This window comes from Symphalangus syndactylus, chromosome 3 (genome assembly GCF_028878055.3).
Source record: "Symphalangus syndactylus isolate Jambi chromosome 3, NHGRI_mSymSyn1-v2.1_pri, whole genome shotgun sequence".
NCBI lineage: Eukaryota > Metazoa > Chordata > Mammalia > Primates > Hylobatidae > Symphalangus > Symphalangus syndactylus.
Window position 1 is genome coordinate 7,227,463 of NC_072425.2, and position 17,158 is coordinate 7,244,620.

The 17,158-nt window shown below is 60.0% G+C and overlaps 2 protein-coding genes and 1 pseudogene across 19 annotated transcripts in view; 1 reads left to right on the plus strand and 2 right to left on the minus strand.

The window, feature by feature from the left end:
• EHMT1 (euchromatic histone lysine methyltransferase 1) overlaps positions 1 to 1,748 on the minus strand; it is a 230,745-nt gene extending 228,997 nt beyond the window's left edge. For 9 of the 16 annotated variants that reach the window (XM_063636698.1, XM_063636694.1, XM_055270152.2 and 6 more), the window contains exon 1: positions 1,652 to 1,748. In XM_063636698.1, the coding sequence (XP_063492768.1) occupies positions 1,652 to 1,714 (63 nt within the window). In that variant the 5' untranslated portion in view covers positions 1,715 to 1,748. The remainder of the gene's footprint in view (positions 1 to 1,651) is intronic. The other 7 variants (XM_063636703.1, XM_063636702.1, XM_063636699.1 and 4 more) reach the window with 4 other exon arrangements.
• A 62-nt stretch (positions 1,749 to 1,810) lies between these two features.
• Positions 1,811 to 5,363, plus strand: LOC129478616 (uncharacterized protein ARRDC1-AS1-like; annotated as a pseudogene).
• On the minus strand, positions 5,335 to 15,095 carry ARRDC1 (arrestin domain containing 1). 3 transcript variants are annotated; one of them, XM_055270167.2, is made up of 8 exons: positions 14,891 to 15,095; positions 7,687 to 7,797; positions 7,176 to 7,226; positions 6,920 to 7,074; positions 6,475 to 6,657; positions 6,214 to 6,390; positions 5,695 to 6,130; positions 5,335 to 5,621 (listed from the first exon to the last, which is right to left on the minus strand). In XM_055270167.2, exons 1-8 carry the CDS (start codon positions 15,006 to 15,008, stop codon positions 5,557 to 5,559), a joined length of 1,296 nt encoding a protein of 431 aa, XP_055126142.1. In that variant the 5' UTR covers positions 15,009 to 15,095; the 3' UTR covers positions 5,335 to 5,556. The 3 variants fall into 3 exon arrangements, with proteins under 3 accessions (XP_055126142.1, XP_063492778.1, XP_055126141.1); XM_063636708.1 differs by having other exon boundaries at positions 7,025 to 7,074; positions 14,891 to 15,087; XM_055270166.2 differs by having other exon boundaries at positions 5,335 to 6,130; positions 14,891 to 15,087.
• Positions 15,096 to 17,158: the final 2,063 nt, after the last annotated feature.

The window sequence follows — 17,158 nt, forward strand, 5'->3', positions numbered from 1 at the left end:
AGAAACAACAGGGCGGGCACAATGGCTCATGTCTGTAATCCTAGCACTTAGGGAGGCCGAGGCAGGCAGATCGCTTGAGTACAAAAGTTCAAGACCAGCCTGGGCAACATGGTGAAACCCTGGTCTCTACAAAAAAAAAATACAAAAAAATTGGCCAGGTGTGGCAGCACCCGAGGTGGGAGACTCCCTTGAGCCTGGGTGGTCGAAGCTGCAGTGAGCCGTGATCATGCCTCTGCATTCCAGCCTGAGTGACAAAGAGAGATCCTGTCTCAAAAAATAATAATAATAATAATTTAAAAAAGGAAATAACAACACCTGCTGCACAGGGTGAAGAAAACTGAGTGAGGCGCCTGATCTAAAGGTCTTGCACAGTGTGTGGGATCCAGTGGGTACTTCATAAATGATATAATTCATCACTACACGTCTTCTCCCCACAAGCCTGGAAGTGACTTGAAGTTTTCTAATTTCGCTTTTTGTTCTCAGTGACTAATATTCATTCCTTGAATGCTGCAGGTACTCAGCAAAAACTCCTTGCATTGAATTTAAGAATTCCCCTGCACCTTCCCAGTTTACTTATTTCAACACCCCCCAAAAATGCAGGAAAAAAATAAAAAGGCCATACATTACCTGAATTAAAATACAGTGTTAAGTCTATGCACCAGGATGCTGTACGGCTTCTTACTACACCTTAACTTTCTAAGCTTTAGAAGTCTCAACTGTTATTAGATAGTTAATTTCAAAGAAATACTTCTAAGCTAGCACTTTTCTCCAAACCGGTCCCTTTTTCAGCCCTAAGACCACACTATTTCTGCATCTCCACGGACACACCACCTCCTGCTTGCCTTTCCTTCAGAGGGACGCCAGTGGTCCACTCGCAAGACTTTAATCTCTATGCTGCTTCCTTTCCTAAGCAAGGAAACAAACTATCCTTGAGAATGAGCACGGGGAAGGCCGAGACCATTAACAAAAGAATGTGAACTTTTTACATCGACAGCCCTTTAAAGCTGCTGGTTTGGAAATAAACTTGAGTCCGCAAGCTTCCCACCGAGCGTGCTTTCCTGCTTCTGACAGCCAGCAGGGCTGGAGCAGCATTGTCTGGGGAGAAACACGCCGGGACTGGCCAACTTTTCGTTAAAGATGGTGCCATCCTACTCAGAACAAAGTGAAAGGTCAACGGAGCGAAGGAAGAGCTCCGAGAGGAGGGACAGCCTCGCCTCGGCCGGCGCTCCAAAGTTGGCCGGCCCCGCTACTTTTCCTTTTGTCCTCCGCACCTCCCCGGCACCCTGGCCGAGGCCCTCCCCGCAGATCCGGCTCGCGGGCGGCGGCGGCGGCACGGGGTCCGTGGGGGGCGCGGGCGCAGGTACGCGGTCGCCTCCCTCACCTGCGCCCCCGCCCGCGCCCCCAGCCGCCGCCCGGCCCGGGCCGCGCACAAAGCGCGCCCGGCGGGAGCGCGGGCCGGACGCCCGGCGGCCTCGGCCCGGCCTCGGCCTGAGGCGGCGGCGGCGGCGGCGGCGGCGGCGGCGGCGGGGGGGCCCAGGGCCCCGCCCGCCCGCCGGCCGCCTGCCGCCGCCCCGCCCGGTTCTTCGCCCCCGCGCCGCCTCCGCCGCTGCCCGCCGCCCCCGCGCTGCCCCCCGCCGGCCCCGCTGCTCACCTCGGCATCGGCGGCGGCCATGGCCCGGGCCCGCAGCGTGGCCCCGCCCCTCCCGCGCGCCATCGCCCCGCCCGCGCCTCGCGGCCGAGAGTCGGGGCGGGGCCGATCGCCTACGTCTGCGCCTGCGCCTGCGCCCGCGCCTGCGCGTTGGAGCCCGACCGGTGCGGCGCCTGCGCACTGGGACCAGGCGTGCGGCGCCCCAGGCGCCGGGCCTGAGGCGGCCGGAACCGGAACGCGCGCCGGCGGGGTAGGAGACCTGCAGCCGGAGAACCCGCCCGCTAAAGTCCTAGTAGTGGATGGGGAGTAGCCTTCCCATTTTCAACACATATTTCATTCTAAATTGACGTTCTGGTGGGCTGGCCGAAGAAGGAGAAAGACCCGTGGCTCCGACCTCTGACTTCTAACCCCGGACGCACTTTGATTTCGCCGGCTTGCGCGGAAGGCTGACTCCCTGGGCCGCGGCCTGCGGGGGAGCCGCCTGTGGGGTGTCCCCGACGCGGGAGGGTGCTCTGGTTCAGGCAGGTTCCCGTTGCGGCGGGTGTCCCCTGGTTGGGAGGAACGCCCCTGCCGAGGGGATGCTCCGGCTGGAGGGGGTGTTCCTAACGGCGGGGATGCCTGGACTGGCGGGGGCGCCTGGACTGGCGGGGGCTGTCCCACTGGGGATGATTTCCCGTTGGGGAGGTGCCTGGCGGGGAAGCGGCTCCGGCTAAGCATGGGTGTTCTGCTAGGAGGATGTGTCTGGCTGGGGGCGGTGTCCCAACCGGGAGGGTTGCCCTGATGGGGGAGGTTCCGCAGTTGTGGAGATGCCAACTTGGGGGGGTGTGCCCTCTCTGGTTACCCCGCTCTCGCTGCCACTCATATGCCTGCTGCCCAGGTATGCATAAGCCAAGGCCTTTTCTGCAGACCCAGTAGCCTTCCCTGGAGAGCGCTCCCAGCAGCACAGAAACTATATGCCCCGCAGTGGTCAGCTCGCCTTATCCCAGCCCCGAGACCCAAAACAAGAAGCATGGACTGAATTTGAGGTTTCTGGATGGTCGCGTGAACCGAGGGGACGGGTACTGTACTGACAACAAATGAGCCTTGAAGGTCAATCTGGGTGACACCCGAGCCTCCTGGTGAGTCGGACTCCGGAGAATTATCTCAAGTCCAGCATAGACAGCGCACATAGACAGAAAAGTAAACGGACAATCCCAAGTGCCAAGGGAACCTTCCCAGGTTTCTTTAGGGCAGCTAAACTGCTCTGTCAAAGCCTAAGTCCATTTATGACAGGCCGAGCACCCTGAGCTCTCGCAGGAGACACGAGCACTTTCATGGCCCTCCTGCCCCACTCTGCCCCACACCCACCTCTCCACCGCCCCTGCTGCTGTCTGTCCCTTCCCTGAAACCTTTATTTCAAGTGTCTTTGTGGCTTGCCTCTTTACCATCCTTGAGTTTAAATATCACCTGTTAAGAGAAGCCTTCCCTCTCCTCCCTAGTTAAAATGATACTGCCTCCCCATACCTGTCTTCGTTGACTGACTTTGCTCCATCACAGTGTCATCTGACTCTCCCACATCCTGACTTGCAATATTGTCTCCCTACTGGAATGTAAGTCCATGGTGCCTAGAACAATATCTGGTGTACAGGAGACAAAATATTTGTTGACTGGGCCAGGCGCGGTGGCTCACGCCTGTAATCTCAGCACTTTGGGAGGCCGAGGCGGGCAGATCATGAGGTCAGGAGATCGAGACCAGCCTGGCTAACATGGTGAAACCCCATCTCTACTAAAAATACAAAAAATTAGCCAGGGCTGGTGCTGGGCGCCTGTAGACCCTGCTACTCGGGAGGCTGAGGCAGGAGAATGGTGCGAACCCGGGAGGCGGAGGTTGCAATAAACTGAGATCGCGCCACTGCACTCCAGCCTGGGTGACAGAGCAAGACTCTATCTCAAAAAAAAAAAAAAAAAAAAATTGTTGACTGAATAAAGGGAGTTAAAATGTGAAGAGAAATCCTCCACCAAGCAAACATCCGCCCTAAGTGAGGGTGTGGGAAGCAGGCTTCAAGCAGCTGTTTGACTCCAGTTTGCAATCAGCTGCTACCCTTGGTGCCCCTCAGCACTTATGTCAAGATGCTGCTCAGCACGTGACATGCTAACACCGCAAACTTCAGGTCAGTCCTGAGAGGCAGGCACTGTTCTTACCCACATTTTATAAGTGACTGAACTGAAGCAAGGGAGTGGTGAGAGGCAGTGATGGGATTCAGCCCAGGAGGCCTTCCTTTCAGCCACATACTGCACTGCTTCCAGCAGGTGCTTCACAGGTGACCCCGCCTGTGGTACACTTTCTGCTGTTCTCCAGTATTCATGCTGCCCGTCCCATAATTAGTAAAATTTTAGCCAAGTACAGGACTGCCTGGCTAAAGACCACATTTCCAACGGGAAGGGGACAGGTCAGATAGAAAAAGTGACAATCCATTTCCCAGTCTGTCCCTTAAAAGTCCCACCATTAGGCTGGGCAGTGGTGAAAGCTGTTAACAGCCATCTGGGAGCCAGGGATGGGAACCACTATGTAGGAATGACAACTCTGCCACAAGGCCAGGATCTGCCCCCTCTGGACTGTTCAAGAAATAAACTGTCATGCTATGAGGGTGGGGGGGCTGTCCCCTACAGTCCCATGAGTTTTTTGTGGGGTTTTATTTTTTGAGGCAGTCTCGCTCTGTCACCCAGGCCGGAGTAGTGGCACAATCTCAGATCACTGTAACCTCTGCCTCCCGGGTTCAAGCGATTCTCCTGCCTCAGCCTCCTGAGTAGCTGGGATTACAACCATGTGCCACGATGCCCAGCTATTTTTTTTTTTTTTGTACAGATGGAGTTTCACTATGTTGCCCACAGTGATCTGGAACTCCTGACCTCAAGCGATCCACCTGCCTCAGCCTCCCAAAGTACTGGGATTACATACAGGCGGGAGCCACCGTGCCCGGCCTGGTCCTGTGCATTTTATAGATAAGGTAACTGACAAACCTAGCCACAGCCGCCCCTTCGCCCTACAGGAGAACTGGAATTTGAACCCACAGTCCTTCACCACCACCTCCATTGTTTCTGGAAGCGCCCTCCAGGCAGGCCAGCCAGCAATACAGGGCCTCCCTTGCGGCTAGAATGTCTGCAGGATGCCCCTTTGAGAAATGCTGCTCCACAGAACCCTGCCTTTCAGGCCTTGGAGATGTGGGCAGGGGAGAAGCAGCGTCCCTCAGAGCCAGGCCTGGCAGTGGTGCCGGCAGGGGCCGAGGCCCAGGGAGCAGGGTCTCCTGTCGGAGGGACCTGGGCAAGCCCCTCCACGCTCCGGTGGCTTTCTCAGCGGGGGAGGTCCAGACCACACCGCCTGGGAACCTGGGTGCCTAAACACAACAGGAGCCGAGGCACAAATTTAACCAAACACCAAGGTTATGTGAGGCCCCAATTCGTGAGCCAGGCTCCAAGGACGTGTCCTTAGGCAGCTCTGGAAGGCCCAGCACCAGCCCTGGTCCTCTGTTAAAGGGAACCAGCCCGGCGGCTCCACCCAGGCATGGCAGCCTAAGCGCACCCCCAGGGTAGTAAGGGGCACCTGAGGAGCAGGGTCTGCCCTGGCATGAGCAGAGCCCAGGATGGGGTCAGGGTCAGGCCCTGCCAGAGGCTGGAGGGTGCCCAAGGCGAGGCCGGTGAGGCCCAGCTCTACAAATAAAGTGTTTTATTTACAGGAGTCGTCTCTCCAGGTCCCAGCTCCCTGCCACCCCCACCCCAGCCCCAGGGAGAAGAGGGCAGATGCCAGAGGAGCTGGCAGAGGCTGGGCAGGTCCTGAATGGGCCAGGCCAGGCCGAGAGAGAAGGCACGAGGCCCTGGATGCCCCAGTCCCAGGGCAGAGGCCAGGCCTGCCTGGAGAAGGCAGCACGGGGTCAGCTCTCAGGGGTCAGGCTGGGGTCCACGCCGCCGCAGCTCTGCTCATAAGACGGTGGGGCCTCTGCGGGAAGAAAGCAGGGTCTGCATGGGGCTCCTGGCGTCCCCTCCCTGCCAAGCCCTGGCCCTGGACTCACCATAGGGGTAGCCCCAAGAGCTGTACTCTGGAGGAAGAATCAAGGTGCTGGTGGTGGGCACTGGCTCCCCGGAGCCCTCTGCAAAGTAGGGGACAGTGGCACCTGTTGAAATGCACAAGGGAGGGCGCAGCGGGTGTGAGGCAGGGCTGCCATCCTGAGGACAGGGCTCGGGGGCACCAGGCACAGAACTCCAGGTGGCCAGCAGGGGCTGCTGCTGCGAATGGCTCTTAGTGGAGAGGAAGACGGGGTCCAAGAAGTGGGGGCTGCCAGCCGCAGCCTCAGCCTCCTCCTGGGGTGGTGCGGAAGGCACCACCAGGGGTGGGGCCCCAGGAGGCAGCCCCAGGCCTGGCCGGGGGCTCAATGGGGCATGGTTCACAGCAATATTGCCAATGAAGACCGGGAGGGTCACAGTAGCTTCCGGCGCCTTCAGAGAGACCTGGACAGGATTGAGGTGGGGCATGAGGGGCCAGGGCCAAGGCCACTAGGCCTCAGGCCGCCCCGCCCCCAGCAGCACCAAACCTGTAAGTAGTAGTCGATGTGGATGAGGCTGCAGCCCGGCAGGGCCGACTGGGGCAAGGCAGGCACCAGGATCTGCTCGTGCCACTGCGCCCGCCGCCAGGCCTTGACGCCCGCACCCTCCACCTCCGCAATGGTCCGTACGTCGTGGATCCAGCGCTTGGCCTTATAGGATACTTTCTGGGGAAGGACCAGCCTGTGAGCCTGCGCGGGCTGCCAGCCCACCCCAGGAGGCCGGTCCAGGCAACTGGCGGGGGCTCTGACCTGCAGCAGACTGGCCACCACAGGGCTGGTGTCTTTGCCTGACTGGTTCTCAATGTCGGCATGCAGCTGCAGTGCCTGCCCCACCACATAGCCGCGGAGATCAGTGCTGGCTGTGAGGACCACGCTGCCTGTCTTCACCAGCTTGTAGGAGAACTTCTTGGTGGCAGAGGCCACATTGGGTTGCTTGGGGGGAGGGCCAGGGAGGGGCTTAGCAGGTGTGGGCAGGCTGGATCCCTGTGGCATTAGGACAGGCCCCTCAACCCTGCCACGCCCTGCCCCTGGACATCAGCAGTCAGCTCAGGGCAAAGAGGCCACTGCCTCCAGACCCTGGCCCCCCTCACCTCAGCTGGGGACAGGACACTGGGATGAAGCAATGCCTGCCCGGCTCTTCCCCAGCCTCCATGAGGGTGGGGACCCACCAAGGAGGTCACTGTGCCATCCTCACCTCAATGTCTGGGATGCTGTTCAGGTTCAAGGGGCTCAAGATATAGAACACGAGGCTGCACTTGTGATCCTTGGAAAACCGTGGCGTGTGGATGGCGGCCCTCACCTGGTGCACGATCTTCCCAAAAGGACCCTCAAAGGACGTGGGTGCTGTGGCTGGGGAGAGAGCAGGCACTGGCACCTGGCTGCCTTCCACCCTGCAGAGCCCACCTCCCACCAGTTGGTCATCACCAGGCCTGTCCAGGCTGGGCTCTCACCAGGAAGCAGGAACTGGAAGGGGAAGCTGTGCTCTCCAGCGGGCAGGCTCCCTGCAGAGACAGGAGGGAGGTGGGGGACGGTGGGGACAGGCCTCAAGAGGCCTGAGGTGGCCACAGGACCAGGATAAGAGTGGGCACTGCAGCTGACCAGCTCACACTGGGTCTCCCTGTCTCAGTCACCAGTGCCACAGTAGCACAGGGCTGTGGCCTGGGTGAAGGACTGAGGATAAGAGCTTGGCTTGAACAGGAGAGTGGTTTGGGAATGGGGCAAGGGTGAAACAGCTGTGCCAGGGGTCAGAGGCCACCCAAATCCAACACAAGGGGAAGGTGGCCCCTTCAGCCACCCAGCCCCTGTGAGAAAGCCATCAGGGCCCACAACCCTGGGACAAGATGGGCCAGTGCCAGATCCAAGAGGCAGATCCAGGAAAGGGGGAGGACAGAAGGACAGACAGGCCCCACTCCAAGGGCTGCCCCCAGGGGTCACCACTCGGGAACTGGCTCCCGGACTTACCCTTGTCTGCCAGCGACAGGGAACTGTTGAAGTAACCCTCCTCCACTACCCATGCTGTGTCATTAGCCTTGTTGGAGACCCCGCAGGAGCCTGTGCAGGTCACCCGGATGGCTGCAAAGGGGAAGGCTGCATGAGCCCTAGCCAGCCCACGGCCCAGGCCCCTGCTTGCTGCCAGCACAGGAATTCGACCTGGGGCCAAGCGGCGCCACCTGGGCAGGGTCCTGGGAAGGCCAGTGAGCAAGCAGCCCATGCCACTTCAGAGGACACCTCCTGCCTATCTCCTGTCTTGGGGGTCTCCGAGGGAATCAGGCTGGCGAGGGGCCTGACCAGCACAAAACGACGTCTGCCCTGCAATCCAGAGCAGAAAGACCCCAACGCTCATCCAGATGATGGCTGGGTTACCCCCCAAATTGGTAACCTTGGCTCCCAGCCAGACCTGCAAAAGCTCAGCTGCCTACAGGAGATACTCAAGACACACCAAGGGACGCATCTTCTTGCTGCCCTGTGGACAAGTCAGTTAAGGCAGGGAAGGACCTGTCCACGCTCCGGGAAGCTAACTGCCAACCATCATGCTGCAGGAATGTGGCCAGACCCGCCTGGGCAGACACAGTGTTCCACAGTCAGCACACCATTGGGTGGGGCCCTACTTTCTGGGCGAGCACTGCCCAGCGGGGCTGACTTTCTGCACAGGAGACGGTTCGGTCCTCTCCGGCCTCCCCTGGGGAGTGCCCAGACCAGGAACTGCTTGAGGCAGAGGTTGCCACTGTTCTGTGGCCAGGAACACAAATTCCTCAGTCCAACAGATGTGTGTCCAGAAACCACGATGATCAGAAGATCATGGCTGGACAACCAGGTCCAGCAGAAGCTGGTCAAAAGGGAGGACAGACACAGCAGAAGTACACACAGCACAGGACCCAGGTGGGCAGGGGTTGGGGGAGCCAGTGGCAGGCCACCTGCAGCTCCAGCCCCTCTTCTCCCTGCAGGGCTGAGTCAGGGCCAAAGATGGCCACCTCCCTGCCTGGTCCTGGTGGGGGTCACGTGAGGAGAAGGTGACTCAGACTCTGACACCTGCTGAGGGAGCAGCCAGGCAGGAGGAGTACCGGTGTGCAGAGCACCCAGGGTCAGCCATACCTGCCTCACGTGTGGTCTCCCCAGCAGGCCCCACCTGTGGCCCAGGCCTTCTGCCTGCCACCCAGAGCAGCAGGATTCCTCTCGCGATCCTTGGCTCAGCTGCAGCCCCACGTGGCTCTCCATATGCATCCTGCCTTCCCCCTCGGCAGCTGCCAGGCCCAGTCCCCCATCCCTGAGGGTGGCCCTTGGTTCCTGCTGCACGCCTTCTACCCGCTGGGCACCTCAGCCTCCATTCCAGCCCAGCCTCGCCACCCCAACCTCACCACCCCAACCTCGGTCCATTTTTTGTTTGTTTTTTGTTGTTGTTGTTTTTGAGACACGGTCTCACTCCTGCCGCCCAGGCTAGTGTGCAGTGGCACGATCTCGGCTCACTGCAGCCTCGACCTCCTGTGTTCAAGCGATCCACCCATTTCAGCCCCCCAAGTAGCTGGGACTACAGGTACATGCCACCACACCTGGCCTTTTTTTTTTTTTTTTTTTATTTCTTATAGAGATGAGGTTTTGCCATGCTGTCCAGGCTGGTCTCAAACTCCTGAGCTCAAGCAATCCACCTGCCTCAGCCTCCCAAAGTGTTGGGATTACAGGTTTGAGCCACGGTACCCAGCTCTGCTCTGATTTTGAATCCATGCTCTGTTAGCCAGGCCCTCCTCGAGCCAGCCCCCATACTGTTTCCATGCTGAAAATCCGGAACACCAGTGATCCTCCTGTGGACCAGCAGACAGCCCAACAGAAGCACACGAGCATGGGCAGGCACAGACGAGGGTGGGCATGGCTGAAGCAAGGAGAGGAGGCCTGGGGACTGGAAATGCTGCAATGCTTTTAACACTCCTGACAGACTGCACATCCCCACCTTGAATCCCGCAAATGCTGGGACCCAGCTGGGTGCAGTGGCTCACACCTGTCATCCCAGCACTTTGGAAGGCAAAGGCAGGTGGATCACTTGAGGTCAGGAGTTCAAGACCAGCCTGGCCGACATGGTGAAACCCCACCTCTACTAAAAATACAAAAAAGGCTGGGCACGGTGGCTCATGCCTGTAATCCCAGCACTTTGGGAGGCCGAGGCAGGCAGATCACCTGAGGTCAGGAGTTCGAGACCAGCCTGACCGACATGGAGAAAACCCATCTCTACTAGAAATACAAAATTAGCTAGGCATGGTGGCACATGCCTGTAATCCCAGCTACTACGGAGGCTGAGGCAGGAGAATCGCTTGAACCTGGGAAGCGGAGGTTGCAGTGAGCCGAGATCGCGCCATTGCACTCCAGCCTGAGCAACAAGAGTGAAACTCCATCTCAAAAAAAAAAAATAGAAAAATTAGCCGGGCATGGTGGCGCATGCCTGTAATCCCAGCTACTTGGGAGGCTGAGGCATAAGGATCACTTGAACCCAGGAGGCAGAGGTTGCAGTGAACTGAGATCACACAAATGCACTTTAGCCTGGGTGACAGAGCAAGACTTCATCTCAAAAAGAAAAAAGAAAAAAAAAGAAAAATGCTGGAACCCACAGAGGATGCCGGAAAGAGGGCAGTGGTCCCCAGACTAACCCGTATGCCAGCCAAGCACCCTCAAGTGATCCCGGCTGGTGGCACAGAAGATTAACCCTGCCCTCACTGTCCAGATTCCTAACCCACAACGCTGTGAGATACAATCAAATGGTTGTGTTAACTGTTTAGGAATGGTGTGTGACTTGAGGTGACCGCGACTTTTACTTAGCAGTAGATAACTGGAACAGACATCCAACCTCACTAGAAATTAGGGAAAACCCGGCCAGGCACGGTGGCTCAGCCTGTAATCCCAGCACTGTGGGAGGCCGTGGCGGGCGGATCACGAGGTCAGGAGATCGAGATCATCCTGACTGACACGGTGAAACCCCAATCTCTACTAAAAATACAAAAAATTAGCCGGGGGTGGTGGCAGGCGCTTGTAGTCCCAGCTACTTGGGAGGCTGAGGCAGGAGAATGGCGTGAACCCGGGAGGTGGAGCTTGCAGGGAAAACCCAAATGACCTACCATTTCAATCCATCAGATTGACAAATATTAAATGTCTCGACACAGCTGGGCGCAGTGGCTCATGCCTGTAATCCCAACACTTTGGGGGGCCAAGGCGAGCGGATTGCTTGAGGCCAGAAGTGTGACAGCAGCCTGGGTAACACGGTGAAACCCCGTCGCTACCAAAACTACAAAAGATTAGCTGGGTGTGGTGGTGCATGCCCGTAGTCCCAGTCACTCAGGAGGCTGTGGTGGGAGGATTGATCGCTTGAGCCCCGGAGGCAGAAGTTGCAGTGAGCCAAGATTGCACCACTGCATTCCAGTCTGGGTGACAAAGTGAGACCTCATCTCAAATAAAATGAATGTCTTTGGGCCGGGTGCAGTGGCTCACGCCTGTAATCCCAGCACTTTAGGAGGCTGAGGCGGGCGAATCACCTGAGGTTGGGAGTTCGAGAACCGCCTGACCAACACGGAGAAACCGGTCTCTACTGAAAATACAAAATTAGCCGGGCCTGGTGGCACATGCCTGTAGTCCCAGCTACTCGGGAGTCTGCGGCAGAAGAATCACTTGAACCAGGGAGGCAGAGATTGCGGTGAGCGGCTGAGATTGCACCACTGCACTCCAGCGTGGGCAACAAGAGCAACGTAAATAAATAAATTAATTAATTAATTAATTAATTGTCTCAACACACGTTGGAGGGAGGTGGAACACAAACACCCCTTACACCAGTCAAACTGCAGACAGGTATGAGGTTCTGGCAAAGAGTGGGACAGGTCTACTGTAATTTTACCTGTGCATACCAGGAGACCCAGAATTCCGCTTAGAATCTCATGGTATTTAACTGAGAGCCTCACACACCACTGCTCATACTAGCAAAGCATCGCAAAAACCGTCATGGGACATCTGACTCCACAAAAACAAACAGTATCCAACTGACCCCTGGGTCATCCTAAGGGCCCACGCTCTGTGATCTTCCCAATGCCCATGCAGATGGCCCCGTTTTGCACATACACCAAGGCTCTTTGAGATGACTCTGCCAGAGTGAGCAGCCTCCAACCACCGTCCAAAGTGAAACCTGTCCTGAGCTGCCCCACACACTCCTCAGTAAGAACACGGGAGGCACGGGGCTCCTGCACAGCTGCCAGCTGCTTCCCTGCCAAAACACCTGGAGCTGCTCCTCTGCCTCTCAGCAACTGCTTCAGGTCAGGCTGGGTGAATTTCCCAGGGAGCCCGTTTTCACTGGCCAGGCCAATGGCAGAGGCCACGTTTCTGCCTTTTCAAATCATCGAATCAGGCAGGACCACAGGATGCGGTTCTGCCCACGGAGAAGCCAGAGCAGTACATGGCGTCCATTATGAGGGGTCTCCTTGCTGCTGGAGGCATATGACCCCACTCCCTCTTCTTTCCAGCTTGCAGACTGCTTGTAATGGCAGAACAGGCTGAAGGGAACCAAGCCTTTCGCAACAGGAAAGCCACCAGACAGGGCTTGGCTGCAGGACTGAGTGGCTCACTGGCAGTCACCTAGTCAGAGTGTGACTTCTTTCGCCTTCTGGACTTGAATGTTGCACCTCTTTGCAGGGGACCTGCAAGCCCTGTCCCTCCTCCCCCATGCAGGTTTAAAAAATGTTTCCTGGCCGGGCACGGTGGCTCACGCCTGTAATCCCAGCACTTTGGGCTGGGCGGATCACAAGGTCAGGAGATCGAGACCATCCTGGCTAACACGGTGAAATGCCGTCTCTACTAAAAATACAAAAATTAGCCGGGTGTGGTGGTGGGTGCCTGTAGTCCCAGCTCCTAGGGAGGCTGAGGCAGGAGAATGGCGTGAACCGGGGAGGCGGAGCTTGCAGTGAGCCGAGATTGCGCCAGCGCACTCCAGCCTGGGCGACAGAGTGAGACTCCGTCTCAAAAAAATAAATAAATAAAATAAAAATAAAAAATGTTTCCTGTGTTCAGATGCACAACCAAGGACAAGCTGTTGGAGGCTGCAGGCTGCTCTGACTCTAAGGAAGATCATGATTGGGCCGTGTTCTCGAGTGACCACTGGAACTTTCTTCTCGAGCTGGGGCTCCCACCTGTTCAGCAGCCCCTCCCTTGCACCACCTGCACTTGGACCGTGAAGACCCACCCACTCCTCATCCTCATCCCAAAGGACTCACGCCTGCCACAGAAGCTGTGACCTGTAAGCCACTTCCCCAGTCCTGTTTCCAAATCTGTATCATGAGAGTAACAACCGTGCCACTTGCCAGGGCACTGAGGGTTACTGAGGATGGCCCGTGGCACGTGGAGAGAATTGCATCAGGCCCACCATGAGTGCTCCGAGAACCACTGTCGGCCCTGGTCGCCCACCCCAGTAACAGCAGAACAAGAGGTGGTCCTGCCTGACCCCCAGCCCTGAACTGGGCCAGCCTGGGCTCCAGAGAACTGCTCCCTCCCAGGCCTCTCTCCGCGTCAGCCCTTGAGACAGCCGGTGACCTCATGGCTGGGTGCTGATTGTCACCGACACTCATCGACAGAGTGAGCAAGCCCTGGGGCCCGGGCAGGCCTGCTGTCCTCCTGGGGGCTGAGGGCCTCCCTACTGGCTCCCAGCAGGATTGACAAGCATCCTTTGAATGAGGAAAAGAAACCATAGTCGTTCCGTTTCCATCCCAGGCAGGGCTGGGGGAAACCCCCGGGGGCCCCTGTACACCCTCCCACCTCACTTGCAGCAGCCTGAATCGTGCTTTCCAGCCCATCAGGGCCCATCTCCTACTCCTTAGCTCACAACCCTCCTTTTTTTCCCTCACTCAGACCAGCCTCTGTGAGGTAGGACCATCAGCCAGTGCTCCCTCGGCTCTTGGGCCAGCTGCCCAAAGTGCTGGGATTACAGGCGTGAGCATTCACCCACCCACCACGTCCACCCGGAGGCCAGGGGAGCCTGCTCACCCAGGCCAGTCACGCACCGCAGGGCCGTCCCTTCCCTGTGGTCAGCAATGGCCTGCTTGCCCCAGGCCACGCCAGGGGAAGGAGGACAGGGCCCTGCACTCCCCTCAGCCAGGATCCAGCCGGTGTCACCTCACACCTCACCTGTACCCAAGAGATGCGTGTGCTATCTCTGCCCCGCCACAGCCACACCTGCCCCCACCCAGACCCCAAACTCAAGGTGGGGACAGAGGAAGGGAGGCTGTCGGGTCATCCCAGGAGGCCCAGTGGGGCCAGGAGCCTGACAGAAGCACCTACCACCCGGCTTCTTCCGAGGCCCCACAGCCTCAGGCGGTGCAGGGTCAGGGCCACAGCACCATCACCTGTCCCAGGAGGCTGAGAGGACAGAACAGAGACTGTGGATTCTCAGCAGGCACAAAAGCGGTGCTGTCACCCATGCGCAGGCCCAGCGGTCAAGGCCCAGTGGCACGTCCAGGGGCTGTGGCACAGGCCAAGCAGCCCAGGTGGTTCCCACAGTAGGCCAAGGTAGAGAATTCCCCGGCAGGGACGCGGCACTCACAGCCAGGGACCAGGCAGAGGCAGCCTCACCTCGCGGGCCGGCCCTCACCTCCAGGGCGCCCTGCCAGCGGCCACTGCAGCAACCCGATACCCAGTCCCCGAGGCCCAGGCGTCCGCCTCGGCGGGGGGCCGGCGAGGCCTGCTGGCGGGTGGCAGGGGGCGCAGGGAGCCGCAGCAGGTGTCTGCACCCCGCCAGGACCGCACGCCTGGACCGCACGCCCGGGCCAGGAGCGGCTCTGCAGCGGGAGCGCCTGCGCCGGGAGCCAGGGTGCGGGAAGGAGCCCAGCAGGTGCGAGCGCGGACGGGGAGGGTCGCAGGCCTGTGTGCGCCCGCGCTCAGGACGTCCTCCACAGTGGACCCGCTTCGGGCCCCGGCATCAGGCCCCGCCGGGACCCCGCCGCTCCTCGGCGAGAGGGCAGGAAGGGCAGGCGCGGAAGGGCGGCGCCGCCCGGACCTCCCCGGCGCCGCCGAGCCCGCTCCCCAGCAGTCCCGGGCGGCCAAGACAGCGACTGCGCGGGCCCAACCCGGGGCCCGGCGACGGCAGCCGCTTCCGGGAGCCCTGGCCCCGCGCAGGTGTGGCCAATGGCCCTCCCCGAGGACCCGCGCCCACCTCGGAATGGCAGCGGTGCCCCCAGGCGCACGCGCACGGTCCCAGCCAGCGGCTCCCCGGGGCTGTAGACGACGCGGCCGTGGCTCAGGCTGATCTCGAAGAGCTGCACTCGCCCCATGCCGCGGCCTCACCGGCCCGCCGCGCAGTGACGCCCCCGCCGGCAGCCCGCGAGCCCCGGCTCCGAGGCCCGGCCCCGCCCCCTCCTATGCCCCGCCCCCTCCTATGCCCCGCCCCATCCGTCCCAATCCCGGCCCCTCCCAGGCCCTGCCCCGCCCCACGGCCCTGCCCAGCCCCCCAGCCGCCCCATAGCCCGCGGGCTGCCGCTCGGAAGCCCGGCCCCGCCCCATCCGTCCGTGTGGCCCCGCCCCCTCGTTATTCCCCGCCTCTCTGACAGACCCTCGCCCCGCCCCCGCCCTTCGCCCCTGCCTCGCCTTCCCAGCTCCGCCCCTGCCTCGGCCGCCCCACCCCTGCCCCGCCCCCCGGCCGCGCTCATCCATCCCCGGCCCCGGCCCGGGCCCCGCTGGGTAGGCGGTGCGCTGCGTCGGGCGCCGCTTAAGGGACTTGAGGCGCAAGCGTCCCCTGCTTCCCCCACGGAGGGAGTCACCGCCGCGTCTCTGTCGGGGGGCGGGGCTGGGGGCGGGGCCGAGGCGAGCTCTGAGACTGGGAAGAGCTCCCCGCTGCGCTCTGCTGCTGGCAGAACCCACTCCTCCGCCCCCACCCTCCGCCCGTCCCGCCCAGGGGTCTCCCTCACCCCGAGTCGCGGAAAAACGGCAGGGGGCCGCGCGGGCGTCCTGGGCGGGGATGCTCCGCTGCCTAGCACCCGCCCCGCCTCAACCCCCACCCCCGGCTCCTGCCCCGCACCCCCAACCTTCCCCGCACCTACCTCGCGTCCCAGCACCTGTCGCGCCCCTCCGGAACCTGCCCACCCTCCCTCCTTCCCGCTACCTGCCTACCCCCGCACCTGTCCCGCCCCCAACACCTGCCTCGCCCAACCCCTCCCCCTCCGCCCCCTGCCTTCCTCGCACCTGCCCGGAGTCCCAGCACCTGCCCCGCTCCCCGCTATCTCCCTCCTTGCTGGCCTGATGGGGTGTGGGCCCAAGGGAGCCACACTTGGGCGGAAACCCTTGGGCGAGGGTCCGCAGCAGAAGGGTCGGGAGCCAGGCGGGGCGAGGACTTGGATCACTTGAAACCAGGAGGAACACACTCCCATTTATCTTTTTTAGATAAATTTTGTAGAGAGTGAGCCGCGGGGGGGTGGGAGTCAAATACCCAGGGGACGTAAGGCGGGAGAGACCCGTTGGATAGTCCTGGAGAGGGAAGGCGTCCCTCGCCAAGGACCAGCTCACCATGGAGTGGGTAGGTGGGCCCCAGTGCTGCGAGTTTTTCTAGGACAGCCGGTGAAGAGGGTGGCCTTCTCTGATGGGGAGGACGGGCCTAGATACACGTGGTTTGCGGGTGGGAGAGTCATCACATGCAGAGTCTGAGGTGCCACTGATCCCCAATGGACCACGTACTTTTGTGCATGAGCCTGGGAGTCAAGCACTAAAATGTTGCCATCCCTAGTTGGTAGAAGGTAACAGGTCAGGGAGGAGGAGTCTGGCACCCCAGCAAAAGGAGAGGGGCCCCCAGGCCAGGCTGGGAGAGGCCCTGAAGCCCCAGGCCCAGCTGACTCCCTTGGGATTCCGATGTTTCAGGAGGTGGGTCTAACTGGCCGTGCTCCAGACACTTTCCTGCCAACACAGGCAGAATTTCTGAACAAGAGGGAAGGGTGCCATGGGATGGCAAGGATTGTGGACAGCCCTCCTGAATGGCAGTCGGCCATGCCAGAAGTCAGAAAGAAGGTGGTTTCACCGGGCGCGGTGGCTCACACCTCTAATCCCAGCACTTTGGGAGGCCGAGGTGGACGGATCACGAGGTCAGGAGATCGAGACCATCCTGGCTAACATGGTGAAACCCCGTCTCTACTAAAAATACAAAAAAAAAATTAGCCAGGTGTGGTGGCGGGCGCCATAGTCCCAGCTACTTGGGAGGCTGAGGCAGGAGAATGGCGTGAACCCGGGAGGCAGAGCTTGCAGTGAGCCGAGATCGCGCCACTGCACTCCAGCCTGGGCGACAGAGCGAGACTCCATCTCAAAAAAAAGAAAGTGTTCCAAGCAAGGGACAGACAGACTGTGTTGCAAGCTACTGAGATGGAAGACAATGGACATAGAACACAGGTGGCCTTTATCCCAGGTCAGCCACAATTTAAGCCCCACAGGACTCTGCATA